Consider the following 27,435-nt stretch of genomic DNA (forward strand, 5'->3'; position numbering starts at 1 on the left):
GACAGTAGAACCGTTTTGTAGAAAAATATGACAGAAACTGGAAGAGTGAGGCACAACCTCGAATGAAGCTGGGGAATCATAAAAGCACTAGATTTGGGAAGGATTAATTGGTTCTTAAAATCGAGTGCCCATACAAACAACTTTAAAGAGCAATATCTATGTTCCCTCCTTTGAAGGGCATATTTGGACCTCCCTCTGTTTTCACGGTTCAAGAGGAAGTTCAGATGTCATTCATACATAAAAACTGAAATTAAAATGTATCACCAAGGCCACCCCTCACACATACCACAGCAAATTAGCCCATGGCATACTTCTGGGTCCAGCTCCTTGCAGTTGTCTCGTACTTGTTTCTGTCCGTCTTGTACATGTGAGCAATCTCCGGCACCAACGGGTCATCAGGGTTTGGGTCCGTCAACAAAGAGCAGATCGAAAGCAGCACCTAGGAAATCATGATAACTGTTTCAGCCACACTAAATACCATATGTTTGTGACTACCATCTGGAAAAGATAACTCAAAGTTTGATCTCTATGTTATAGCACAAGAACCTTGGAAATGGTTAGGGCAGGGCTCCACTGTTCCTTCAAGATGTCGAGGCATATGCTCCCATTGCTGTTGATATTTGGGTGGAACACCTTTGTTCTGAATGCCACCTGCAAGTTGGATCCACATGAGAGAGAGAGAGAGAGAGAGAGAGAGAGTTGCGTCCAAAGTTTGATCACAAATACAAGAAAGCGGTTAAAACAAAAAAATATAAGGCAATAGCAATGACAATGCTGAGAAGACATCAGATTGGCACTTGTACAATGATGTAAAAAAACAAAACTGTATTGAGTTCTTTAATAAATCTGAAGCCAACTGGAACAGAGAAAGCAGGAAGGACTACTTGCAAGATATGGAACATAAGCCAAAAAAATCTATAGAAAAGAAAACGCAATACTTATCTGCAAGAGAAGAAGTCAATAATATGGGTAGTACTCCCAGTGAACTCATTGTTTGATTCTCTTACATCTTAAAATGGAAATAAAAAATCACTACTAGTCTAAAAGAATGCAGCAATAAATGAACAAAGAAATTGAGATCATATTTTTAGTTAGATGACAAGTTCAGGGACGAACTCAACTCCAAAATCCATGGTCGTTCTCAATTGCAATAATTTGCCATTTCATGCAGCAAATCTTTTTCATGCCCTTTCTCAACAAAATTTATCTTCGAACCAACTAGTAAGAGGGGGAGAAATTCTACTTTGCTTTCTACAAAAGCATTGCAAGGCTGATGTTTTATAAAAATCATTAATCACCAGCTGCCATTTAAAAGAGGATGACATGCTAATCATATTCCGGGAGTGTAGTAATGCAATTCCATATGCATTCAAGGAACTGCAGGATCAAAGAGAATATGAACTTTGGAATTTGCATAATGTCATTACTGAGACAATTTAAAACAAGCAAATTGTTATTATATATTGGATGTGTTTGAATATATACATACATATATATATATATATATATATATATTAGATAAGTAATAGCATGATCAAAAGAACCTTAAACCTATAGAATAGAATGAGAACATTTGAATGTGTAATTTCAAAGAAATGCATAAACAAGCAAAGCAAAGAGCCAAAGACTACAGCAACAAAGACAGATCTTTGGGCACCCACAAAAAAAAAAGGTAAACAGGAATGGTTCCCTTAAAACTACCTTTCTAGACTTCTCAAAAGCTCTATTATTCCTTTCTCTCCAAATGTGTCACACTACATGGTAATGAATAAAGCTCTAAACCCAAAGATGCCTCCTACTCAAGTAAGCACACCCTAGCGAATTAAGAAATCCAAACACAAATTTTTCCATCACACATTGTACAAAAAAAAATAAGGAAAAAAACGTTCTCCAAATACATGAGCCACCAGACAGTGAAAAGGAAGATGACCGTCTTGCATGGTTAACATCAGTCAATCACTAAAGGGGTTCCTTTCTTATAAGTCAAAATAAAACTAAACAAAATTGTCCAGGCGAACAAAAAAAGAAAGAAAGAATAGAAAAGCCACTTTAAGAGGGCTTTTAAATACCACAAGTAATTTCAAAGAAAGTGAATAATATTATACCTTCTTCCTTGTATAATCAATATGGGTATTTTAAGTTATTGTTGCTTTGGTCATGCAAGATTCAGTAGAAAGACACAATCAAACCCAAACAAACAAAACGTTGAATTGAATTGTACCAGTCTCTACTGGGGGTTATTACTCATTTTTGCACTTGCTGTTTTATTTTCCAATTATTTCTTCAATTAAGAAAACAAAAGAGAATAATATCTGACTGTTCATTTAGAAGGATCGCATCGCATAATTATCTGACTGTTCTTGTCTCTACTCCAAAAAACAGAGACCAAAAGTTATTTCAGTTTCATCGAGTGAGTAAGCATGCCAAAAAGAGCAGTCATCCATTCAGTTCCCCAGTCCAAAAAGTTACCTTGAAAAGCAGAGACCAAACCAATGGCACAAAAAAAAAAAAAAAATAGAAGTTACTTATAGAAGCCAGCCAAATTATCACTAGCTAAACTAAACAAATCAGGAAAAAACTCATATCAAGGCCTAGCATCTATGGCCACAGCAACTGTCAAAACAAAATCCATCTGAAGAACCACAAACAATTTCAAAAGTCGAAAAAATGGATCCCAGACTTTCAAGATTCCTTTCCATAAGTGCTTGTATAGCAACCTACTTGGCCTAGGAGATCACCTACCCCATTGAGAACCATATTTAGCCTCATGCGCTTTCACAGCTAAATATTATTTATTTCCTCATGCACTTTCACAGAACCATAGTCTTCAGTATCATCGTGTATCATATGATACGATATATATATATGCATGCTCAATGATACAAATCAAAGAGTGTATCATGTTTTGCTTTGTTTCCCCAACACGTATTGCATGTATCATACAATACAATACAATACAATTTGGGTGTATCACATGATTCAGGTGATACAAAAAAAAAAATGAGGTTAAAAATAGAACTTTTGCAGCCTGGTCAATAGGAACAGTCTTCAAAAATGCTACTGAGTCTAAAAATCAAATCAGTTTAAATTATTCAAACAGTCATGCAAGGCTGCAAATTCGAAGAGTCTTATGGAATCCAAACAGTGATAACAGACTCCAAAGCAAATTATTGCTGACTACTGAGTTCAAAAATATACATCAATATTGAGCCAGGTTAAAAAGAAAACTTATGATGAGCATATGAACTGTCTCTTGAAGATTATTGCTCTCCAAGAAAGCTTATTTCTGGTCTCTGCCCAGCATATGAAGTCTCTTGACTCTCTCTGCTCTTTCCTATTCACAAGACATGGTTAATTTCGGATTCCTGGTAGCTTTGTTAGTGCCATACACGATATCAATATTGTTAAAATTATTAGGTTAAAATTATTGAGTATTTTCTTCATTTTATAAGTATAAACATCTTTTATATTGTATTTTTTTAAGCTATTTATCAAATTGTTACTGTGTGGTATGATACAATACAGAACAAATAAAGTAAAAATTAATACCTCTGTATATGGAATCATTTTTCTAGCTTTTCATATGCAAAAAGGAAATTTAAGTTATCTAAAGTCTCCATTAAGAGGGTGTTGGCGTAGATTAAATTTTGGTCAAATGAAGCTAATAAGCTCTCCAAAGCTTAAATTTTTTTTCTACCTGTAGCAATTCATGAAGAGCTTTAAGTTACCCAGCTTATAAGCTCTTCCAACAGTTTATTTGGCAAGTTGATACCCTATCACTTATTTTTTGATAGCTTATAAACTACCTCAAAATAAGCTGGTGGTGGCAAAGTAAAGGTCAAAATTACCCTCATTAAAATAAATAAAAAAATTCTTCAGACAAATCCCTAAATCCCCAATACCCAATCTCTGATAAGACAAGAATTATTACTATTTTCCCTAAAATTGTTAATTTGATAAGTGTCTTAAATATTTTGGATATTCCATATTTTATAAAATTTTCATTATCCACCATTTATTGGATTATATTATGTATTTATTTTTTATCCTTCAAATTATTATATCAACCATGTAAATAAAAATTAAGAAAGCTATTAATTAAATAACAAAATTATTATACTAAACCTAATATATGTTGTAATTTGTCATAAAGCACAATCAATTAATTACTTACCAAAAAATTGCTTTCAGATAGCTTTTTTTGTTAAAAAAGTAGTTTGTCCTTTTTTTATCATTTTAACTGTTCTGACAGCTTATAAATGTTTCCTTTACCGAACACATAACTTATTACTAACAGCTTATAATACACTTTATCCAAACACTAACAATTTATTAGCAAATAAGTTCTTAGAGCATTTAAGTTCCTATGATAAAAGAGTTTATTTTCTGATAAGTTATTAAAATGTTTGGATAAAGTGCTAATTTTAATGAGGATAATTTGGATATTTACTTAGTCAACACCACTGTATTTTGACATAGCTTATAAGTTACCAAAAAAATTATCTATAGTCCTAGGGCACCAGATTACCAAATAAGTTTAAAGAACTTAAAGACTAGGTAGCTTACAAGCTCTTCATATTTGCCAAGGTAGAACAATTTTTTAAGCTCTTGAAGAGCTTATAAGCTCCCTTTGACCAAAATTTAACCTGAGTCAAACACCCTCTGAGTAATTCTTCTAATTCAATGGAAACATGTACTGGGGTTTCTTAATGCTTTTTCCAGAACTAGGCATAATGCCAATGAGACTGTAGTTTTCAAGCCTACATTCCTTCTTGTTTCTTCTTCTGTACACAGATATAAACATACATACATTCCACAGCTTTATGCCCTGTAACCTAGAGCACAAACTGAAACATTTTTATTACCCCATAAGAACCTTATCACACACCAAGCTTTTCAGTAACAAAACTTGATATAATCGGCGTCCGAAATAGCCAATTTACACTCCCCAATTACCACTTGCAATGTGAGCTTAAAGAAGATAAGCTTTTTACCCATTCTCCAAAGGAAAGTAGAGCAAATGTATGAAAAGCCTTCCTAGGCTTCTGCCTATACATCACAGAGTAGGTAAGGATATGAGCTTAAAGCAAAGGAAGGCTGCTGGATTAGAAATTCATTTCCTCATAATTTTCCTAACAGGATAGAAGCTAGACAGCATAACTTCATTGGGCCAAGATTGTATATTCCTCCACTTCTCATTTTCAAAAGGCTACTCTTGTATAACCCAAAAGCCTATTCACATGGCTCATCCCTCCAAAATGACCCCACAAAGATTGTGCAAGAAATACAAACATATCCATGACATCAAACCAAGACAAATAAATGCACAATGAACAATGCTCAAACTTGACAAGATAAAGTCCACAGAGAATTGAACTCGCTACTAAAAAACAGTTACAATTACCTTCTGTCAGATCTGCGAGGATCTGGCAGTGTTCTAAGGCTGATCTCTTCCGAATGGGAGAGACCACGAAGAATCTTGTGTGAGGGAAGGAAGAATTAGAAGAATAGGGAGAGAATTGGAGAGAGAAAATGAGAGGAAAATTCACATTTCATTCAAAAATATTCATGTCCAACAGAATAAGGCCGGCCACTATTTATAGCCTTCCTCACGTGCTACATCTCCCGCCAAGGATAACTGCCTAAGTTCACAGCTCACTACTACCCTTATACAATTGTTTATATCATCTCCTCCCTACTGTTTTATTTATTACAGTATACCCCAAGTATATGACAAATACCCTCCCTTTAAAACATTTTTTGTCCTCAAGAAATAGTTAGGAGACTAGCAGCTCTTGGAAACTACTTAAGTAAGTTTGGGAGGTACTCCCAAGTGCTATTGTTGACTGGCATGTTGGACCACTGCACCAGCACCTACATGATTGTGGCTCCATGTTGATAAATAACTTTGCGATCCACAATGGCAATAGGTTTTGGGGGCAATTCAGCGTCGGATGTTCTTTGTGGTAGATGGACATTGACTGGTTGGTTCTCCACCGACTTTTTCAATAGCTATACATGAAATACCAAATGGATGTGAGTTCCCTCCAGTAGTTGCAGTTTATAGGCTACATTTCCTATCATAGCTAGAATGGGAAATGGACCAAAGTATCTGGGACTCAATTTAGAGATAGGGCCCGACGTTAAGGCTTTGAGGTGTGGTCCTTTTAGCTTAAGGTAGACTGTCTCACCCACTTGGAATGTTCTCTCACTCCTCCCTTTGTCCGCTATTTGTTTCATCCGATTCTAAGCTATGGCTAAGTCCCTTTTTAGTTGTTGAAGGACCTGCTGCAGGTGTTCATCCACCTCCGCCACACTGGTAGATACAGGAAGGGTTGGTAATAAGGGGGGTTGGTAGCCAAAAAAGGCCTCGAAATGTGTCATTTTAATGGCACTATGGTAGGAGTTATACCACCACTGTGTAACTGAGATCCACTTATGCCAACCTTTTGGGTGCATAAAACAAAGGCACCTAAGGTTTGTTTCGAGGCATTAATTCACCCTCTTGGTTTGCCCATCAGTTTGAGGGTAATAGGCAGAGGAGAGGCTTAGCTTAGCTCCCAATGATTTCATTAGCGATTGCCATAAAACGCTAGTGAAAATCTTGTCTCGGTCTGACACTATAGTTTTCAGCACTCAATTCACTTTCACCACCCAGTCTAAGAAAACCCAAGCTACTTCATGTGCTATGTAAGGGTGAGCAGGGCCATAAAATAAGCAAATTTGGAGAACATGTCTACCACCATAAATATGCAGTCCTTTCCTTCTAACATTGGAAGCCCTTCAATGAAGTCCATGGAACCACTCTCCCATGCTTGCCCGGGAATGGTCAGTGGTTGTAAAAGCCCTGGATAGGCCACAAACACCGATTTACATCTCTTGCACACATCACACGCAAGTACAAACTTCATCACCTCCTCTTTCAACTTAGGCCACCTAAATAGTTGCTTCACCTTGTGATAAGTATTTTGGACTCCAGAGTGGCCTCCAAGAGGAGATTTGTGTAAGGCCTACAGTATCCTCCTCTTCAGTTCCATGCTATTTCCCACCACCAACCTACCTTTGAATCTTATCACCCCATTCATTAGCGTATACCCCACTTTACTCGCAAGAGCAATTATCAGTTGTTTCAGAAGATTCTTGGTATGCTCGTCCCCTTCATAACTCTTAGCCACTTCTTGACACCATTTTGGAACCAGCGCTGAGATAGCAACAGTTGTCCCGTCTTCAGGGCACCTGAGGGCCTGGGTGCGCCCAGGCACGCCTGGGCAGATCTCGCCCGCCTGATTTGTTGCTAGGCGCCAGGCTTGCCCCTGGTATCAAGGCGCACTTAGGCACACCTTTAATAACACTGGGTCTAACCGATTACAATTTAATTTTACAAATATGGGAGATTTCTGGTTTTTAATTAATAGGTCTCATTTTTCACATGCAACGTTTTAACATACATCAACTATGTAAATAAACATTGCATAAAAATAGTCGATATGGTCATGGACTCAATCATGTATTCTAGGTGCAATTCCAACCATTGGAATTGTGTGGTGCATTCATGGGTATATAAATAAGGAAAACCGATAACTATTACAAGCATAATTCTTTCACATAGGGTCTTCGTTTCCTTGATTATTACAAGCATAACACTTACAACATAAACAATATCAGGCCTAATACATAGCATCACATACATTAGTCTTTCTATTGTTGAGGCATAAGGAATCCTAGACATGCATTCTCTCTTTTCTTATGTCTTGGGGCACATATCTCAAGAGAGGTGGATTCCATGTCTAAAGGGCAGCAGTCCTCTTTTAGAATCCTCTATGTTGAATCTCTTCAACACTCTTTCTATGTACTTATTTTGTGAGAGTCTTATCAATCTCTTGGTTCTATCTCTATAGATTCGTATATCGAGAATATAAGCTACTTCTCCCAAATCTTTCATAGAAAACTTACTTGACAACCAGACATTTATTGTTGACAACAATACTAAATGAGGATATGACAAAAGTGGTAGGATCATCTGAGGTGTTATGTGATGGTAAAATCCCATTAAAATTGAAAGGAAAATTTTATAGGACAGCTATAAGACCAGTCTTGCCGTATGGCTCAGAATGTTGGGCAGTCAAATACTAGCATGAACAAAAGACGAGTGTAGCGGAGATGAGGATGTTAAGATGGATGTGTGGACATACAAGAAAGGATAAAATTAGAAATGAAGTTATTCGTAATAAGGTCGGAGTAGTGCCAATCGAGGAGAAGATGAGAGAGACTAGACTAAGATGGTTTGGTCATGTGAAAAGGAGACTAAGAGACGCTCCTGTGAGGAGAGTTGATGAAATGGAACAATTAGTCACAAAAAGAGGTAGAGGTAGACCCAAGAAGACTTTGGGAGAGACATTAAAATTTGATATGAAATATATGGATCTAAATGAGGATATGACAAAAGACAGAAATACATGGAAGTCTAGAATTCATGTAGCCGACCCCACATAGTGGGATAAAGGCTGGATATGTTGTTGTAACAATACTACATGATTTCCAATGAGTAAGATATCATCTACATATAAGACAAAAAATGATATTCCACTCCCACTAACCGTTTTATAAACACAGGATTTATCAACATTTCGAATAAACCAAACAATTTGACTTCATCATCAAAACGGATGGATTTAAGCATAACGATTGGGGAAAAGGTTTCCTCATAGTCAATGCATTGCCTTTGACGATAACCTCTTACCACAAGTCTTGCCTTATAGGTCTTCTACATTTCCATCTGAACCTATCTTCTTCTTGAAGACCCATTTACATTTAATAGGTACCATACCTTCTGGTGGATTTATAAGAGTCTAGATCTAGTTCTCATACATAGAATCCATTTAAGATTTCATAGCCATATTTTTTAATCGATATCTAATATCGCCTCTTGATAAGTGGTAGGATCATCTGAGTGGTCATTGTCTCCTACAAGGAACAACTCTCCATATCTCTCAGGTTGGTGTGGTATCCTCCCACTTTTTCTAATGGGAGGTGCAACACTCGACCCTGACTCCACAATTGATACTTGGACGTCTCGTGGCATAGCTTCAGGTTCGGCGAACCCTTCGCTCAGTTCTATTTTCCTTTCATTGCCACATTCTTGAATAAACTCTTTTTCAAAAAAAATGGCATTCCTGCTAACAACTACTTGTTCCAGTTCAAGAATGTAAAACTCATATATTAAGGAATAACCTATGAAATTATAACCTCAAATTTTTCTGATTTAAGCTTTCTTACAAAAGCTGTACATCCACAAATCTTAACATGTTTAAGACTGGGCTTCCTATCAAACCATATCTCACGTAGAGTTGTAGGAACTGACTTGGAAGGAATTCTGTTTAGGATATATATTGCAGTAAGAAGGGCGTGTCCCCACAAAAATAAAGGTAAATCTGTACAACTTAACATACTTCGAATCATATCTAATAAAGTCCGATTCCTACTCTTTGAAACTCCATTCAGTTGAGGCGTTCCTGGTGGAGTCCATTGTGAAATAATACCTGAGACCTTAAAAAAATCTTCAAACTCGTTACTAAGATACTTACCTCCACGATCTGATGGTAAGGCCTTTATCTTTTTACCAATTTGATTTTCTACTTCTGTTTTAAAAATTTCAAAAGATTCTGATTTAATGAGATAAACATATCCATATCTAGACATATCATCTGTAAAAGTTATGAAGCATTGATAACCTCCTCGGGCTATTACATGAATAGGCTTACATACATCAAAATGTACAAGTCCTAACAATTTTGTGACCCTTATACCTAGCCCAGTAAAGGGTAATCTTACCAAGAATGCAAGATTCACAAGTTGGATATGGTTTAGAATCTAATGGGCCCAAAAACCCATCTTTCTCCAACTTAGTGATTCTGTCATCCCTTATAAGACCCAATCTATACTGCCACAGAATTTGATTTATCACGTGGTCTTTTATTATAATTTGACACACATAGATGTTTACTATCATCAACGGTCACATTCAAAATGTAAAAACTATTGACAAAATTACCAGTAACAATTAATTTATTTCTAAAATAAATTTCACAAACATTATTCTTAAAAGAAAATTCATGATTTTCTTTCACCAAGACAGGAATAGAAATAATATTCTTAAATGCTTCAGGTATACATAAACAATCGTTTAAAACTAAACTATGTTCATGCGATAAAATTAAAAAAACAATGTCGATAGTTGTGGCTGCAACTCTTGCCCTGTTTGCCATCTTTAGCACAATCTCATCATTTGCGAGCCTTCTACTTTGCTCCAGATCATATATAGAGGCACAAACATGAGTTGTCACTCCAGAATCTAGAATCCATAAAGTAGAAGAATAAGCAATGGAAAAGTATTCGTGAACTATCATCATACCTTCTGTTTCCTTCTTCAAGGAACTGAGGTAATCTTTATAGTTCCTCTTCCAATGCCCATCTTTGCGACAATGGAAACATTTTTCTTTGGCGACAATTTTTCCCTTCTTCTTATTAATCACTTTGGTTGCCTGACTAGCCTTCTTAGTCTTACTAGAAAAGGACACGACCATCACAGTGCATGTCTTCATGTTGCCTTGGGTTGTTATTAACATGTTCATAAGCTCCGCAGGAGAGCACTCAATCTTGTTCATATAGAAGTTTGAAATAAAACTCTCATACGAATCTGGCAAAGACTAAAAAATTGCATCCATTTGAAGATATTGATGCATCTAATTCCTTCAACTTATCCATCCAAGAGATCCTTTTGAGAACATGGTCCATCCTCTAGGAGACATCTTTGCCCGAAAGATTGCTTTAGATATCTCATATCTTGCACTACGACTTTGCTCGCCTCGCCATACAACTATTGTGAGTAACAATCGTATATGCATCCGGCATGTTATTATGTTGTCGTTTCAACTCAGTACTCATAGAAAGCATGATGTAACTCTTAACGATAAGATTATCATCTCGCCACTTTATGAAAATGTTCTGCTCCTCCTAAGTAATGCGCTCAGCAGTTAGCCTAGGGATAGGCGCATCCAAAACATATGTGATTCTTTCCAAGTTTGTAATCAGTCTTAAATTTAGAAGCCAATTATTAAAATTTGGTCCAGTTAGCCAGTTTGCGTCAATAAATCTAGAAAGTGAGTTTAGTGAAGCCATTTGATGTATCTGCAGAAAATAAGTAAATTATTACATATCTTGTTTTCTTAATTATCTGATTTTGGTCTTTAAGTAGATTAAAAATTTAGTTTGTAGGTATCCCATTTTTCAGAAAATATGGTTTAACAAATTGAAGGCAAAAGCGAAAGATTACCTAAACGGTGAAATCGAATTTCATCAAAGAGATAATCTTTCATTTTTGCCTTCAATTTGTTAAACCATATTTTTTGAAAAATGGGATACATACAAATTAAATTTTTAATCTATTTAAAGACCAAAATCAGATAATTAAGAAAATAAGATATCTAATAATCTACTTATTTTCTGCAAATACATCAAATGGCTTCACTAAACTCACTTTCTAGATTTATTGACGCAAACCGGCTAACTGGACCAAATTTTAATGACTTGACTTCTAAATTTAAGACTGATTACAAACTTGGAAAGAATCACATATGTTTTGGATGCGCCTATATCCCTGGGCCAACTATTGAGCTCATTACTCAGGAGGAGCAAGACACTCTCACAAAGTGACGAGATGATGATCTTGTCATTAAGAGTTACATCCTGCTTTCTATGAGTACTGAGCTGAAGCGGCAACATAATAACATGCCGGATGCATATACGATTGTTACTCACTTACAAGAGTTGTATGGCGAGAGATATCTAAAGCAATCTTTCGGGCAAAGATGTCTCTTGGAGGATGGACCATGTTCTCAAAATGATCTCTTGGATGGATAAGTTGAAGGAATTAGATGTTCCGATGCATCAATATCTTCAAATAGATGCGATTCTTCAGTTTTTGCCAAATTTGTATAAGAGTTTTATTTCAAACTTCTATATGAACAAGATTGAGTGCTCTCATGCGAAGCTTATGAACATGTTAATAACAACCCAAGGCAACATGAAGACAGGCACTGTGATGGCCGTGTCCTCTTCTAGTAAGACTAAGAAGGGGAAAGGGAAAAAGAAGGCCACCCAGGCAACCAAAATGATTAATAAGAAGAGGGGAAAAACTGTCACCAAAATAAAATGTTTCCATTGTGGCAAAGATGGGCACTGGAAGAGGAACTATAAAGATTACCTCAGTTCCTTGAAGAAGGAAGCAGAAGGTATGATGATAGTTCACGAATACTTTTCCATTGCTTATTCTTCTACTTTATGGATTCTAAATTCTGGAGCGACAACTCATGTTTGTGCCTCTATACAGAGTCTGGAGCAATGTAGAAGGCTCACAAATGATGAGATCGTGCTAAAGATGACAAACAAGGCAAAAGTTGCAGTCACAGCTATCGGCATTGTTTCTTTAATTTTATCGTATGAACATAATTTAGTTTTAAACGATTGTTTGTATACCTGGAGCATTTAAGAACATTATTTCTATTCTTGTCTTGGTGAAAGAAAATCATGAATTTTCTTTTAAGAATAATGTTTGTGAAATTTATTTTAGAAATAAATTAATTGTTACTGGTAATTTTGTCAATGATTTTTACATTTTGAATGTGACCATTGATGATAGTAAACATCTATGTGTGTCAAATTATAATAAAAGACCACGTGATAAATCAAATTCTAAAATTTTGTGGCATTATAGATTGGGTCATATAAGGGATGACAAAATCACTAAGTTGGAGAAAGATGGGCTTTTGGGCCCATTAGGTTCTAAACCATATTCAACTTGTGAATCTTGCATCCTTGGTAAGATGACCAGATTACCCTTTACTGAGCAAGGTATAAGGGTCACAAAATTGTTAGGACTTATACATTCTGATGTATGTAGGCCTATTCATGTTATAGCCCGAGGAGGTTATCAATGTTTCATAACTTTTACAGATGATATGTCTAGATATGGATATGTTTATCTCATTAAATCAAAATCTTTTGAAATGTTCAAAAATTTTAAAACAAAAGTAGAAAATCAAACTAATAAAAAAATAAAGGCCTTACCATCAGATCATGGAGGCGAGTCTCTTAGTAACGAATTTGAAAATTTTCTTAAGGTCTCAGGTATTATTTCACAACAGAGACCACTAGGAACGCCTCAACTGAATGGAGTTTCAGAGAGGAGGAATCGGACTTTATTAGATATGATTCAAAGTATGTTAAGTTGTACAGACTTACCTTTGTTTCTGTGGGGACATGCCCTTCTTACTGCAATATATATCCTAAACAGAGTTCCTTCCAAGTCAGTTCCTACAACTCTACATGAGATATGGTTTGATAGGAAGCCCAATCTTAAACATGTTAAGATTTGGGGATGTACAGCTTTTGTGAGAAAGCTTAAATCAGAAAAACTTGAGACACGGTCCCGAAAGGGTAATTTCGTAGGTTATTCCTTAGTATATGAGTTCTACATTCCTAAACTGAAACAAGTAGTTATTAGCAAAAATGCCATTTTTCTTGAAAAATAGTTTATTCAAGAAGGTGGCAATGAAAGGAAAATAGAACTGGGTGAAGGGTTTGCCGAACTTGAAGCTATGCCACAAGACGTTCAAGTACCAATTGAGGAGCCAGGGTCGAGTGTTACACTTCCCATTAGAAAAAGTGGGAGGATACCATGTCAACCTGAGAGATATGGTTTTCTAAATGAACAAGAGTTGTTCTTTGTAGGAGACAATGATCACTCAGATGATCTTACTACTTATCAAGAGGCGATATCAGATATCGACTCAAAAAGATAGCTAAAAGCTATGAAATTTGAAATGGATTCTATATATGAGAACCAAGTCTGAACTCTTATAGATCCACCAGAAGGTATAGTACCTATTAGATGTAAATGGGTCTTCAAGAAGAAGATAGGTTCAGATGGAGATGTAGAGACCTATAAGGCAAGACTTGTGGCAAAAGATTATCGTCAAAGGCAAGGCATTGACTGAGGAAACCTTTTCCCCAGTCATTATGCTTAAATCCATCAGAATTTTACTAGCCATTGTTACTCATTATGACTATGAGATTTGGCAAATGGATGTGAAGACAGTCTTCTTGAATGGTTATATAGATCAAGATATTTATATGGAGCAACCTAAAGGCTTCACACCCAAAGATGACACAGAAAAGGTATGCAAGTTTAAGATATCCATTTATGGTCTTAAACAAACATCTAGAAGTTGGAACATCCGTTTTGATGATGAAGTCAAATCGTTTGGTTTATTCAAAACATTGATGAATCCTGTGTTTATAAAAAGGTTAGTGGGAGTGCAATAGCATTTTTGGTCTTATATGTAAATGATATCTTACTTATTATATGAAATGATGTTATCCATTTCATCGAAGAATACGAGAATAAAATTTCTAAGGTATGGCTCGAAGATCTGGTTCATTAGGAATTGAAAAGTGGCTGGAGCATTTGTTAACCCAAAAGGCATGACAAGAAACTCATAATGGCCCTGGTGTGTTCTAAATACGCTTTGGATTCGTTTATTGGGTTCATCCAGATTTGGTGGTATCCGAATCTTAGGTCCAATTTAGAGAAGATAATGGCCTGTTTAAGTTCGTCTAGTAGGTCATCGATGAGTGGAATGCGAAATTTGTTTTTGATGGTTATCTCATTTAGCTGGCGGTAATCAATGCAAAACCACCAGGAACCATTTTTCTTTTTGACTAGCAACACAGGTGATACAAAAGGACTGTAGTTGGGTCTTCTGAGGGATTTGTTGAGCATCTCCTTAACCAATTTTTCAATCTCAATTTCCTGGAGAGTAACAGTAGGCACATATGTTAACAGGTTCTGTGTGGGGTTTGAGGTTAATAGTGTGGTCAACAGCTCGGTTTGGAGGTAAAGATTGAGGCTCTACAAATAAATTCTCAAATTCAACTAGGAGTATATTAAGTAGATCAGAATGGTATACCTCAATGTGGAATGGGGGTGAACTACTAATGGTTAACATGAATCCTCCATCTATAATTAGCTCCTCTTCTCCTTCCTCCGTGGCCTAAACAGAGAAAAGTTGAGCCACTTGGCTCATCTTGTGTTTAAGTAGCTTCTACAACCCTTTACCCATAATCATCTTGCATACCCCAACCTCCTTACTACCTCTAAGTGTCATATTCCTTTCCTTTCGAATGTCACCTCCATTTTATTAAAGTCAAAACAAACTGGACTAACATTTTTCATTCAATCGACTCCCAATACTACATCACATCTCCCTAATTTTAGTAGTCTCAAATCAGCCTTAAATCCCTCTCCCTGCATATCCCAACAGAACCCGCACATGCAAACTTGCTCATTACCTTATTCCCATTGGCCACTGTTATTGTCAATGGTTGAGTTGGAATCAGGGGGCATTTCAACCTCTTAGTTGTGCTCTCATCCAAGAAACTGTGGGTACTCCCACTATCAATTAGAATCATCAACTTACTCTCCTCCACTTGACCTTCCACCTTAATTATCTTACTGTTGGTGAGTCCCTTAAGGGCATGTAGGGATATCTCACCATTGTCTTCTTCTTCTTCTTCTTGTGCGAGTGTTGTTTCTTCCCCTTCTACTGGATTCTCTTCTTCTCCTTTTAACAACAAGAGTTGTTTCCTGCATTGATGTCTCACATAGTACTTATCTCCACTATGAAACAGAGGCCCACCTGTCTCCTTTGTTCTATGGTCTTCCCTCCTTGGGGGTTGGGAGTCGGTAGCGCCAAGTTCTTCATCCCCTAAGATCCCCTTCCCCATTCCCTAGTAAAGCTCTTGCCAGGCAGTGAATTCATTGGAGCTACACTCCTATTCACCGCCCTTTGTTTCTTCATCAATGCTTCCACCGCCACCTCATGCAACATAGCACTATTAGCAGCATGCTTAGAGTACGCGGTCTTAGCACTTTCACCAGGGGTCTCAATTCCTCGTTCAAGCTGCTTATAAAGCTTGAAACGAAATAAGCCTCGATTAGGAAGGGATTGTGGTTGAGCATTAAAGCCTTCAACTCCTCAAATCTAAGTTGGTACTCCATCAACGTTCCAACCTGTTTGATTTTGTTAAATTCTTCAACCACATTAGAGAGTCCCCGATCTCCAAACCTTTCGCAAAATTCTTCTACAAATTCTTCCCATCTGCAAAATTCCCTAACCTCGGACCACCCTTAATACCAAACGTCTCCTGCATCGTTCAAATACGTTGCAGCTATTGCTACCTTTTACCTCTCCGCTACTCCGTACCATTCAAACACTCTGTCACACCTCCTAACCCACCAGCAGGGGTTAGTCCCATCAAACAAGGGAATTTCTAGCCTCAGCATGGGTAAACCATGCAGGTTGTGGTTTATCGACGCCTCTTGTCGTCGTTCCCATCCAACTTCCCCTGGCTCACCTTGATCTTCTTCCCCAACCGATGTCTCAGTGGTCCTCGAATTCCTTCTTCTCCCCGATATCATAGGATCCGTTCTGCCTTGTCTAGTCAGAATTGGATATGTCCTCTCTCGCGGAGGAAAATCAGGTGAAATACTTACCTGATGCTGCCTGGTGAACATCACCATAAATCCTTGTAGCTCCTCTCGAATCTGAGCTATTGCTACATCCAGCTTCTTGTCCATGGCGATGATCGCCTCATGATTCCTATCTGATCCCAACTCCAATTGATCTACCCTTCCCTACAAGTCGGCCATCGAGGATCCGCATTGCTGCACTTGAGCCTCCAATCTTTTCATCTGTGTGCCTTCCACCATTGATAACTCCTTCGCTCACGATTCCCAAAAGGTGGATCTGATACTAAATTGTCAAATCCGCGAGGATCTGGCAGTGTTCTAAGGCTGATCTCTTCCGAATGGGAGAGACCACGAAGAGAATGAGAAGAATCTCATGTGAGGAAGGGAAGAATTAGAAGAATAGGGAGAGAATTTGAGAGATAGAATGAGAGGGAAATCCATATTTCATTCAAAAATATTCATGTCCAACAGAATAAGGCTGGCCACTATTTATAGCCTTCCTCACGTGCTACGTCTCCCGCCAAGGATAACCACCTAAGTTCATAGTTCACTACTACCCTTATACAATTGTTTATATCATCTCCTCCCTACTGCTTTATTTATTACAGTATACCCCAAGACACCTTCAACTAATTAGAAGTTAAAGGAAAATATCATGATATCTATCTATTTGTCTTTGTTTTTAACTTTTTATCATTGTTGCAGTGGAACTTAGTTTTATGGATTATTAATTTGTACTCCATTTTAAAGTAATACAAGCATGCAAACAAGTATTATCATATAACCTTCTATTTTCCATGAGTAACATTAACAAGAAAATTCAAAATAAATAAATAAACAAAAAAATCAAATAAGATGTGATAACAACCACCCTGAATGTCCATAAAGTGGATGAAATTAGAGTTTAATGAAATATGGTGGATCTAACAATGCTCAAGATCAAGCAAACTTTACATTCAAAGACTTGGCATACAAAAGCTTTTTGTGAACAAGTAAAACAAACAGCACAAGAATTAAACAAAATTAATAGAAAGTTAAAGAGTACAAAAGCAAATTATAGTGCGAAGCAGAACCTTAGGTGGCTTGAAAGGGTAATCTGGGGGGAAATGGATGGTGACTAGAAAAACCCCACCAGCATAAGGGCTATCTGGAGGACCCATGATTGTTGCTTGCCAATGGAACATGTCTTCAGCTACAGGACCTGAAACCAAACAAAACAAAAACAAGGAAAACAAATCATCCAAAAAATTTGCACAAGAAGTTAAAGGAGAATATTGTCTGCATCTTTCATGGAAAGAAAAACCAGTCAGATTATTAAATGAGCCACCGTAAATGAGAAGACAATAGCATTAAAATATAAGAGTTCACATGGATAGTGGATACACAAGGTGGATGAAAGAAGAAACAAAAATAGTTTAGTTAACCAACTCCAGTTCTTTTTTGCAAATTGGGAAAAATTAAAAGAAAAACAAAAGTTTACAATGCTCAACAATGTCTAAAATCATGCCACCATACCTAATCATCAAATACAGCACTTTTGGTGATGCAGGCCACTTGGTCTAGTAAGCAAGTGCCCCCACACTAATCAGAACTTGTTCCAATCACAAGATAAAATGCCTAGTTTGATAGTTAAAAAAAGTTGCATCTTCATAGCATTGTGGTACATTGATGATGAGACTATTATAATTTTACTAATAATAAATGGGTGGTGATTTCTTACTAGTTCCTGCTGTTATACAAACTCTTATGATCTAGTATGAAAAATTTGGTGGTTATGGTGCCTTGAAAACTTGGAAAATCATAAATGTCTAACACCTAAATGCACAATCTTGCCAGAAATTCAAGCCAACTCATGTAGCAAATTGCATGCAGATCATTGCTCCAACCAAAAAATCTTGAATCTGGATTGACTCTGAGAAGAAATGATACACACATAATCAAGAGCAACACAAAAAACCAACTTAATCCAACTGGAATATACAGCTCCTACAGAGACTTAGTCTTGAACCATTTGGACAGCAAGAGAAAAAACAAAATGCATACATGAGCAAACTGAGTAAGTCTGGATGCAAGATCTGATTCTTCTTCTCAAAAAGTTAGAAACCCACAATTCCATTCAACTATCTTTCCAGATCAATGATGCGATTTGTAGAACTCATCCATAAATCCCCTCAATCTGAATAAAGGCACAACCCAATCCCCCAAATCCAGTAGCCTCTATCAAGAGACTTCACAAATTAAGTCAGGGCCAACATTCAGCTGTGTTTAAAATCAAAACTTGTCATAAGTTCCAACATGTAAGAACCTTTCTATAACTCACGATCTATCCACAGAGAAGAAATACATAGAAAACCAAATCAAAGCCCATTTCTTTTCTCCTTTTTTTTTTTTTGTGTGCTGTCAATGAAAACCGAAACCACTGCCCGTAGAGTATGCACGGATAAACTCACCAGGCACACGCAATAGCCCACAAATCATCGCCCATTTCAAGTAACAAAGTATATAATCCATATAACTCATAACCCATCCACGAAGGAGAAATGCATAGACAACCAAAAAAAAAAAAAATATTTCAAACCGAATAAAGCCCCCTACATCAACCAGTAAATCAACCAAAGAAATTAAATCAACCAAAGAAATGAACATGCATGTGTAGCTAATCAAGAAAGAAAGCCGAGGGAATTCGAGAAATATACCGGCGCTGCAAGAGGTAGGCGGATCCTTCTGCAGATCCTTGAGTTCCTTCAAGATACGCTTCGAAGCCATCGATGGACCTGCAAAATTCCAAAACCGCAAGATCCAAGCACCAACACCAACATCAACCAAAAACACACGCTAGCTAGCTATTTGGAGCAATAATTTAGGGTTTATCCACAGAGAGAAAGGGAGAGATAAAGAAGAAGACATTACCTCCTGGGGAAGGGGGTTGGATCTTGAATCAGGGAGAAGAAGAAGAAGAAGAAGAAAGAAGAAGAAATGGGGGATTCTGTGGAGGTGAGGCGAGGCGAGGAGTTTTGTAACAAATCTGCAACCCCCACCCCGTCTCTCTGTATTTGTCTTTTGAAAGAGAAATTGGATAGGAGGGGATGCCCCCAGAAAAATAAAGTTATTCCCTTCCTATGGGCTCCACCTCCACCTCCACCTCCACCTCCACCTCCGCGCCTCAACTCAACACCATTTGCTTTCCGCCGAAAGCCTACCGAATACCCATATCATCCTCCTCCTCCTCTTCAATTTGAAAGTCTCCTCTCTCTTACTTTTTTACTATTTTATCATCATATCTATCTATCTATCTATACATTTTATTACAATTTAATGGCATTGCCAGTGCTACAATTTGGATAAATTTGGACTGAGGGCGGTGTGATCCTCATCCACTTCCACTCTTTACTTTGCTCATCACTTTCCCTCTTATTCGACTCTTGCCTTACATTTTCTCTTTCTTTCATTTATTATTATTAATTTTCTTTGATTTGTAACCGGTTTATATTTATTGTAATTTTGTTTGTTTGTTTATTTATACTTTGGATTCTTTTATTAATTAATTAATAATTAATTGATGTTAAAAAAATGGGAGGAAGATTAAGTCCATTAAGCATGATTTGAATCGTTAAATGAGGGGTGCAAGCAAGCGTACTATTATTTTATTAGTTAAAAGTGCCAAGTAAAAACAGATGATGGATTTACATTACATTCTCCTAATTATTATATGACTCTTGAGGTGAGTCATCATCATTACATCAAAAGGTTTAGGGGGTCACCTTGTAAAAATATATATATATATATATAATAGTTGAGGGGTTTAGGTGTAATTACATTCTTATCAGAATAATCATCAAATTAAATCATTAAGAATGTCGAGAAAAGCGGACATCATGTCTCATACACAGCTCATCTTCGCTCATTCATTCTCTTTAATTTTTAAATATTTGACTAAGAATAGGATTAAATTGAATTACTTTCCTTAATAATAATAATAATAATACACTTGTATGGTCATTTCGATGTAACGTTTATCTTATCCTAATGATGGTTATGGGACCAATGGCCACATTTGCCGACGTCAGCCATTGAATTACCAAATGATTGGCTGCTTTTGCACCCAATATCCATCATTTATTTTTAATTTTTCATATATATAAAAAGAACAAGTAAAACAACTGATCACCTCACATTGTATTATTATTATTAGTTTATTTATTTATAAGTTTGAGTCAAGCCACGTCCATAGGCGTTATATTGTTGAAAAATACTATTAGAACACCTTTGTGTACACTTTAGACTATATAAAAGTATATCAATAACAAAAATATCCTTATGAGGTGCATAGAGACGCGTGAGGCGTATGGAGAGGCGCAGAATATTTTTGTCATTGATACACTTTGTGTGGCCCAAGATGTACAAAAATAATGTATATGTAGCATGACTCTATATTGTTAACCCAATTTTCACATGTTAATTGAATTAAATAATATCATACTGATTACTGGTGTAATTTTTATAACGAGTATCCTTAAATATAATATCATAAAAAATGACCTCAAATCATAAATAAATATAATAAAACTGTAATAGCTTAAAGTAATATTACTTTTAACACATTTAAGTTGACGATATTTTATTAATTAATTATGAATACATCTTTTATCAAATTATTTAAGTGAGATGTGTATTGTTAATTTGTTTAAATATTTATATTTATTGTTTGAATGAATTATTAACATATTTTTTATTAAATTATTTAAATAAAAATATATTAATAATTAATTGATGACCTGTCGGCAACTAGCATTACTCGCCCACAGAATTTACAGAATTGGGCTTCAGCCTTCAGCAACTTGGTTGGTTTTGACGGTGGAGGTGGTCCAGGTGGAGGTGGAGGTGGAGGTGGAGCAGCCACTGGCCAGCCACAATATTATTGTTATTTATTTTTATTATTACCGCAGCCCAAATTTGGTTTTCGAGAAATTCTTCACGAGCCCCAGCCGCCAGCTCTGGGCTGGACCCACGGCTCCAACCGGCTCGATTCTACTTGCAAGTTGCATCTCCGCCTTCTAAGGCGCCTCCGGCGATCCATCGGAGCCACATTCGCATCCAAGAATGAGCCGGTTCTTGTCGCAGCGCCGAGTCCAAGTCGCCGACGCCCAACCGATTCGCCACAACGAGCCGTCAGAAACCCCTGCAAACGACGGTGAGGATGAAAGCATCATCAAAATCAGGCCGTCCGATAGCAACGTGACGGAAGATCAGGAGCCGTTCATGGGGATCAAGATCCGCCGGAAAGCCTCCAGCCGCAGAGACTACAGGGGTGATTACGTTGACATCCCTTCGCGTCCCTATCTCACGAAGATCCTCGAGAAACAAGGTCATTCTCGACTCGACGTTTCCTGGTTTGATGGCTTTTTTCTGTGATTTGTGGTGTGAATATTGTGTATTTGTGGCTTGGTGGATCAGATTTGATAAAATTTGCAATCAAATGATTAGTTTAGTACGATTGCTGATGATATAGGTTTTTGAGCCTGATTTCAGCTGTGAATTAGTTAAAAGTTGGGAAGCCATCTGGTTCTAGGTGTTTGTTTTTGTTGTAATTTAATATAAACAGGGATAGACTCTATTGATGTAGAAAATATGGAACCTATCTAGCAAGCAAGACATCAAAAAGGTCATTTAACTTGGCCTCCTTGAACATTGAGCTGGGCTACTCAGAATTTGGAAAAGAGGAAAAGCAGAAAATTGTTACTTGGGCTCCCTCTCTACCTTTCTTGGAGTTGGCAACGAGTTATTGGTATGGGAGTACAGGTAGAACTTATTAGCAGCATACCATCAGGTTCCTCTTGCTTCTATTTGTCACTGGTTATGAAGTATATTATTGGACTCTGATAATTCAGCCAATTTGATTGGCCAAATTATCATTACTTTACATTATTATCTCGTACCAGGGAATTTTCAAAATTGTTCGCTTGAAATGCGCATCTGGATCCTGTGACCCATGGCCAATTAAGGCTTCTGAACAGCAATTAGATATTTTAGCAACTGACTGTTTTGTAGGTAGCTCATGTACATTGTATTACTTGGTGAGTTTGGTCAGTTCTATTGAACACTGTCGTTCTATTTCCTTAATCTCATTTTAATATCAACCTTGTTTCTTAGTATTTAAATTGGTTGATTGTGATTACTGGGATTGCTTAGTAACCCTCTTATTCATGCTTCCCTGTTAATCCTTGGTACTGCAATGGAGTGTTTCAGTTCCATAGAGCTTGCTTACAAACAGCACCAGGAAACTAAATGTACTAGATTCCTGTTTCTTGAGAAGTCTCTTTCTACTTGGTAATGCAATTTCCCATAGAGGGATTGTAATACCCTTCACACAATGCCTTTCTTTCCCCTAGGGATGTCAGTGTTGTCTCTGCCTCTCCTCATCCACTATTTTGAGTGTAGTTCCTGATTATTCAAGTTGACTATTCATGTTATTTAAGTGAATTGAACTTCTCTTCTTTGATATCAATTAAATCAATCAAAAAGCACATTCATTTGACTCATTACAATTCACTTGGGAGAGAGAAATTGTGACCCATATAGGCTAGTAACCATAATCTGAGAAGTACCATTACAAGCATGAATAAAAAACAGATACGAAAATGGTGATTTAGAAGCAATAAAGATACAAAATTCAAGATAAGGATTAGATCTTATTCTAAGCAAGTCAATGGGTGCAACAAGGGGTGTACCTAACATGTATTTTGATTTGTCACATGAGTTATGTCACCAATGGACACATGTTTTAGTTGTATGATGGTTATGCATGTACAAAAAACATGTTAATTGTGGATACTACATTTTGGGTTTCCCAGATTTAATAGAACATAGCTTACAAGTTACAAAGATGTATAACAGTATAACCTTTTGGTCGTCCTGTCTTTGTTATTTCCAATTTCCCCTTGAATTGGACTGTCCAATATTCATATTTTTATCCATATCCATACTTCTTAGTGGAGACGGAGTCCTCCTCAAAACTCTTAGTTCTTACTTGTGAGCTGTTTCTGCTTGAAGATTTGAGAGCTTAAGAGGTTGTATCTGAGCAGTTTTCTGCATGTGTTTGGAGAAATGTGCTGGAGACCTCCTTTCATTAGACAGGAACATAGTACACACATTGGGAAAACTTATTATGCTTTTTTTTTTTTTTTTGAGTTTATAGACATTTTTTAACTATTTAATTTACTTTTTCTATTTTCATTTTTGCTTTTCTGGATAAAAGAAATCAGCTTTGTTGTTACAGGTGACAAGAAAGTTCTCTTTGCTGACAAAGTTCTCAAGTTTACTGGCTCAGGGAAGATGAAACAGCGTATTCTTCTAATTACTGATTTTGCCATTTACATGATTGATCCTGAGACCAATGCACTTAAGAGGCGGGTAGCACTAGCAGCTGTTGACAGGGTTTGCTTGAGTGAATTGAGTGATAATTTCTTTGCAGTTATCATTCCAACCGAATATGATATACTCATGGCTAGTACTCGGAAGACTGAAATTGTTAATGTTTTAGTAGAAGCTAACAAGAGCACATCAAATTATGAACTTGAGGTGGCTTTCTCCAATAGGTAAATGCATATATGCCATTACTATTCATGCTTACAAAAATAGTTGATATTCCTTTTTTTCCCTAGTTATATCATTAAATATGCTGGATAATGTTAGCTATCAATGCACGGCCACAGAATAGTTGCATACTTAATCTCAGAAGAATATTCCCCATCTTCATTGCTACTTTAATCTAGTTATCACTGGGGTTTCCCTTCTGGGCTTGTAATCTTTCTGAATTGAAGCTGGTTCAAAATTTTTGCTGATCCTTTTCTACCTTTCATGAATTGAAATGTCACTTGTTGGGTAAAAATCTTGTTGCTCTTAATGTACAATTCAATCTATTTGGTGTTGGTACATTTACATCATAGGTTTATACAATGGACCTGGATTAACTTGTAGAACTATTAGATGATGTAAAAGTTGCTCTTTGCAATATCCACCCCACTTATTTTCATACACCAATGAAACTGCTAAGAATGTGTATATGAAGATATCCTCACATGCAAGGAAGCGTGGTGTCTTTTTTTACTTATTCCTAAAAATTACTTTTGCATTGCAGAGCTGTCAAATCAAGTTAGACAGTGAAATTTTGAATATATCAGACAAGGTAGTTATTTCAACTTTTTAGAGGATGTTCAAGATAGTTCTGCCTTCACCACAAATATATATGAATGCATACTTAGGAATTGGTTCTATGGATGTACATGTCAAAACAAAATGAAGCAAGTGTTGAAAAAAAATGAAAAATAGTAAAAGCAGTTGGACTAGAAAGTATCCCAATAGAAGCATCATGGGAGAAGGGGGCATTTTTTGGTAAACAGAATTATTTAATGTGATCCTTAAATAAAAGAGGATACTAGATGAGTGGAGGAAGAGCACTTTAGTGCCTATTTATAAGAATAGGGGAAATATTCAAAGTTGTAAGAATTATAGAGTAACTAAGCTAATGAGTCACACTATGAAGCTTTGGAAGAGAGTGATTGAGCAAAGTTTAAGAAGAGAAACCAAGATGTCTGAAAACAAATTTGGGTTCACTCCTGGTGTTGGTCTCCTATTTTTGGTTTGACTCAAGAGGGGATGAATTGTGTCAATATAATTTTTAACAAATTTTAATTTTTATTAATTATTTTTGTTTGCTGTATGTTTCGAATAACGATATTAAATTTAAAATTAAGCCAACTACCTCAGGAATGAACACACAAGATTTTATGGTAGTTAGGTGCTAATCATTCTTACATATAATCTACAAGGCAAACCTACCTTGTGTTCCATTATCAATCTTATTGAGGTTTTTCCCACAAGTTCACCTCATAAACTTGATGTACAACCCCTAGATTTGATCAGACTTGTGGCAGCCAAACAACATAATGAAGGTATATATAGAGTTTATAGATCTTTGCCCATGCTTGGACCAAGTCACCAAATAGAGAAATCAAGCTCAAAAATGCAACGCTGCAGTAAAAAAGAAGATATAAACTTTACAGAGCTTAATACAAAAAGCTTTGATAATGGATCTTTAAAGTGCCTGATAATACTTGTTTTGAGCTCCAGGAGACTTGTTTTTGCTTTCTCGAGTATATAAACTCTTAATGCACTTTCATAAACCTTCCTTTGTCCCAATGATAGCTTATTTTTTGCCCAAGGACCTTTTTGAAGCTCCCGTAATTGGTCTTTTGTGTAAGACTTGATTGAGGCATTCATCCAAAAAGTCAGAATGTACAAAAACCTGGTCTTTATGGGCCCACAATTGATTGCTAGGTCAACTAAGACTAACAATTCAAATTTAAGCAAGGATGAAATCTCAGGAAGATTGATTGTCATCCTTGATGATCAACCCTTGAAACCTCATTGAAAAACCATATTTCCTGCAAGGCCAGCTGAGCCACTAACAGTCAGTTGTGAGATTAGCTGCCAATTCTAGTGACCAAAACACCTCGACTAGCTTGAGTGATAGTTGACTATTCTTGTGCTATACCATAAAGTTTCTTGGAACATTGACTCTCTTGTAGACAACTAGTTGTGATATTTTTGTGTAGTAAGATTCAGGTAAAGTTAAAAGAACAATTCTATAAGACGGTTATAAGATTGGCTTTGTAAAGATCAATATTAGCAAAATATGAGAGCAATAGAAATGAGGATGTTTAAATGGATGTGTAGCTATACAAGAAAATATGAGATTAGAAAAAAGGTTATTCATAATAAGGTCCAAGTGGCTACTACTGAAATTAAGATACATGAGATGAGACACAATTAAGATGGTTTGGTCATATGTGAACAAGACCAATAGCGGTTTTTGTGAAGATGGTGGATGAAATGGAACCAGTCTCTAAGTGTAATTTGAGTTATAAAGGCCTTCCATAAAATATAAACATAAATAAAAAAGATTGGCTAGCTATAATTCATGCAGCTGACCACCTAGTGAGATTAGGGTTTGATATGTTCTTGTTGTCATTGAAATGTGACAAACTGGAAGATATTATGGCTACTTTTTACTTTGATTGTTATCACCAATATTGTTGCTCTGAATTGTAGTTATCTATTGCCCTTTTTGTTCTATGCAATTTTGGTCGAGTTCCTGGATGTATAGGCGGCTACATATCCGTAGGTATGAAGTTATACATATGTTTATATTTATGTATGCTTGCCGTGCTTTGGCAGCTTTGAGTATCATGCAGCCGCTGATCTGGAGAAGGAAATTCAATTCGAGGAAGTAGAAGGTATGGACAAACAAAGTATCTTGTCATCTGACTAATCTTTGGTTGATTATTGTTTTGATCCTGAAATCTTTGTGTTTCCACTTTTCAGGTGGGGTCAAAACAAGAATTGTGCGGAAATAAGTTGCGTGTTGTATTTGCCATACCGTGCCAGAACCAAGCCCTTATTCCTGCCATGTAAAGGTGATTGAATTTGTTTGCTACCCAAAAAAAAAAAAAAGGTGATTGAATTTGTCCTATTTGTGAAACAGTGTTCTCAGAATTAAACCGACAAGCAAGATAGTGTAGCTCATACTTCTAAAGTTTACCCTTCCAATTGTTTTATTCCATAAGCCAAATCTCACATTGGATGTATTTGATTGTGATTATTAGTTCTTTCAGTCTATATATAAGGTAGTGTCGCCATTGCAACAGAACATCATCCATCTTCAGAACTAATTTTTTCTTTTATTTTTGAGTGTGGAGACCTCACAAAGGATACGAATACAACCTTGGATAGAGGTGACAAGATTTCTAGAATTCATTCATGATTTTTCCATGGCAAATTTTGCTCAA

At 36.5% G+C, this 27,435-nt stretch overlaps 2 protein-coding genes across 2 annotated transcripts; one reads left to right on the forward strand and one right to left on the reverse strand.

The window, feature by feature from the left end:
- Window positions 1-63: 63 nt before the first annotated feature.
- On the reverse strand, window positions 64-19,744 carry LOC127807993 (ubiquitin-conjugating enzyme E2 10). The gene is made up of 5 exons (XM_052346283.1): window positions 19,499-19,744; window positions 19,285-19,362; window positions 17,662-17,789; window positions 547-651; window positions 64-439 (listed from the first exon to the last, which is right to left on the reverse strand). The coding sequence occupies exons 2-5, from the start codon at window positions 19,352-19,354 to the stop codon at window positions 296-298; spliced, it is 447 nt and encodes a 148-aa protein (XP_052202243.1). The 5' UTR covers window positions 19,355-19,362; window positions 19,499-19,744; the 3' UTR covers window positions 64-295.
- A 1,759-nt stretch (window positions 19,745-21,503) lies between these two features.
- Window positions 21,504-27,296, forward strand: LOC127791596 (uncharacterized). The gene is made up of 4 exons (XM_052321581.1): window positions 21,504-21,953; window positions 23,865-24,183; window positions 26,825-26,883; window positions 26,972-27,296. Exons 1-4 carry the CDS (start codon window positions 21,689-21,691, stop codon window positions 27,001-27,003), a joined length of 675 nt encoding a protein of 224 aa, XP_052177541.1. The 5' UTR covers window positions 21,504-21,688; the 3' UTR covers window positions 27,004-27,296.
- Window positions 27,297-27,435: the final 139 nt, after the last annotated feature.

This window comes from Diospyros lotus, chromosome 1 (assembly GCF_014633365.1).
Source record: "Diospyros lotus cultivar Yz01 chromosome 1, ASM1463336v1, whole genome shotgun sequence".
NCBI classification, from domain to species: Eukaryota; Viridiplantae; Streptophyta; class Magnoliopsida; order Ericales; family Ebenaceae; genus Diospyros; species Diospyros lotus.

What these genes read in the sequence shown, in the direction of transcription:
- LOC127807993 (XM_052346283.1), bottom strand. Translation starts at nt 19,354, where the DNA reads ATGGCTTCGAAGCGTATCTTGAAGGAACTCAAGGATCTGCAGAAGGAT. An exon ending in GCCTACCTCTTGCAGCGCCG is followed by an intron (nt 17,790 to 19,284) that starts GTATATTTCTCG and finishes GTTTGGTTTCAG; the next exon opens with GTCCTGTAGCTGAAGACATG. An exon ending in CTGCCCTAACCATTTCCAAG is followed by an intron (nt 440 to 546) that starts GTTCTTGTGCTA and finishes ATGATTTCCTAG; the next exon opens with GTGCTGCTTTCGATCTGCTC.
- LOC127791596 (XM_052321581.1), top strand. Translation starts at nt 21,689, where the DNA reads ATGAGCCGGTTCTTGTCGCAGCGCCGAGTCCAAGTCGCCGACGCCCAA. An exon ending in GAAGATCCTCGAGAAACAAG is followed by an intron (nt 21,954 to 23,864) that starts GTCATTCTCGAC and finishes TTGTTGTTACAG; the next exon opens with GTGACAAGAAAGTTCTCTTT. An exon ending in GAGGTGGCTTTCTCCAATAG is followed by an intron (nt 24,184 to 26,824) that starts GTAAATGCATAT and finishes GTGCTTTGGCAG; the next exon opens with CTTTGAGTATCATGCAGCCG.